This window comes from Trichechus manatus, unplaced genomic scaffold (genome assembly GCF_000243295.1).
Source record: "Trichechus manatus latirostris isolate Lorelei unplaced genomic scaffold, TriManLat1.0 scaffold00103, whole genome shotgun sequence".
NCBI classification, from domain to species: domain Eukaryota; kingdom Metazoa; phylum Chordata; class Mammalia; order Sirenia; family Trichechidae; genus Trichechus; species Trichechus manatus.
In genome coordinates, this window is record NW_004444039.1 from 7,897,188 (window position 1) to 7,898,961 (window position 1,774).

The 1,774-nt window shown below is 40.1% G+C and overlaps 1 protein-coding gene across 1 annotated transcript in view; it reads right to left on the bottom strand.

Annotated features, from left to right (window-relative positions):
• The window catches only part of KIF13A (kinesin family member 13A), a 285,225-nt gene that overhangs the window by 91,699 nt on the left and 191,752 nt on the right, over positions 1-1,774 (bottom strand). The window contains 3 exon segments of the mRNA XM_023737492.1: positions 1,008-1,157; positions 1,325-1,332; positions 1,402-1,445. Of these exon segments, the coding sequence (XP_023593260.1) occupies positions 1,008-1,157; positions 1,325-1,332; positions 1,402-1,445 (202 nt within the window).

Below are 1,774 nucleotides of genomic sequence, written 5' to 3' on the forward strand. Positions count from 1 at the left end.
GTCACTGGTCTTCTACAGCAGCACGCGTCCAGGGAGTTATCACGTGTAGATGGTAAGCTCACACCACAGCTAGGAACCTGGGATCTACTTCTCAGCTTCACTTTGTACAGAACACTATCTTATCCTCAGTCTGCTCTAAGCATTCCAGGGAATAACTTAGCAGTCCAAGTTTGTATGTTACTGAAGGATGAGCTAGCAAGTATTAAAAATAAAAACATCATGGCGGGGGGGGCAACATTTGCCCAAAAACAAAGATGAAAAGGCAGGAAGGGGTAGAAAACTAGGACGAAAGGAAACAGGGCATAGGACAGAAATGGGGAGAGTGTTGATACATTGTGGGGAATGAAACTAAGATCAGCGAACACTTTGTATACAAACTATTGAATGGAAAACTAATTTGCTCTCTAAACTTTCACCCAAGGCACGGTAAAAAAAATTAAAACAAAAAAAAAAATAAAAACTTTAATTGATGAAATGGGTAAAAAAAAAAATTTTAAATTTGAACTTGAACATTTTCTGATATGTCTTAAGTCCACATAAGGACAATATATCTAAGTAACTAAACTATCAGAGTGCAAAAAGAGTCATAATGGGATATTGAAGTTCGTTTTCTTTGAATACTTTGGATTTCAAAAGAATCCTCCCCAGTTGTATCTTGGAAAGGCCATTTTGAGGCCTGGAGTTAGGAAAGAACTAGAGTGTATTATAAAGGGAAGAGATTAACAGAGAAATTAACGTCGAGCACAGAGCTGAATCTGGTTACCAAAGGGTTTTTAATTTGATTAAAACGAAGAAAAAACTTGTGAACCGCGAATATAAAACTTGCTATAATCATCTTTTAAAACCATGTCTTAATTCTGGCAGTTTCTATCTGCATTAGTAAAGAAAAAAGAATGTGGATTCCGACTATTCTCCTGACTTTCCTGATCTACCTCAAGAAAATAAATCGGGTTAAAAACAAAGGAAAAACCCCGTTGTCTTTTTCTTTGCAGCTGGCCTCTCCTTACCTCCCCCTGCTGGCTGATGATGGGAACTGCATACTGGAGTTTCACGTCACAGAAGAGACACTCCAAGAACACATTAGCCACACCAATTAGGTTGTGGTTCTCTTGGGCTTCGTAGAAAGGGTCACGTCGTTTCCCGTAGAGTCTCTTTACCTGAAGGGTTGGAGAGGGGGGCAGGCAGGTAAGAAACAGAACATCCACTTAAATAATGTTATAAAAACTAGCAATAAAAAAATTTTTATTTTTAAAGGAAGCACTTACCCCCAAAACCATGAAATTAAATTAGAATCATGTCATATTAAAAAAAAAAAGGAGCACACTGGAGGGACTTGTTTTCTGGGGAGCTAAGTGATACCCATGGGGGGGCTCTTCTTCCCAGTCTCCCCCCACCTGCAGCCTTTCTCATTCCATTCCCGGTGCTTTGCCGCCTCTTCTCCAAGCCTTCTTTTCCGTTACTAACATCCAAAAAACGGATTATGCTCACTGAAGTCACCCTGCGTAACCTACCAGGCATGGTCACGGTAGGGGTGCACGAACAGATGCTAATGAACACAAAATTCACGTCGGCTCCACCCAAGCTGATTTTTCACCACACTTCATTTGGCTTGAAATATACTGAAAATGTAGCCAAGTAAGAATATGCTATCTGTTCTCTTCATTTAGCTCCCATCTGTGTGTGGCCCATGTGACATTACTGACTCAACTTAGCACGCCTTTCAAGATTACTTTTTAGTTCACTTTGCTCAGACAGATGCCTGAAGTATCATCAC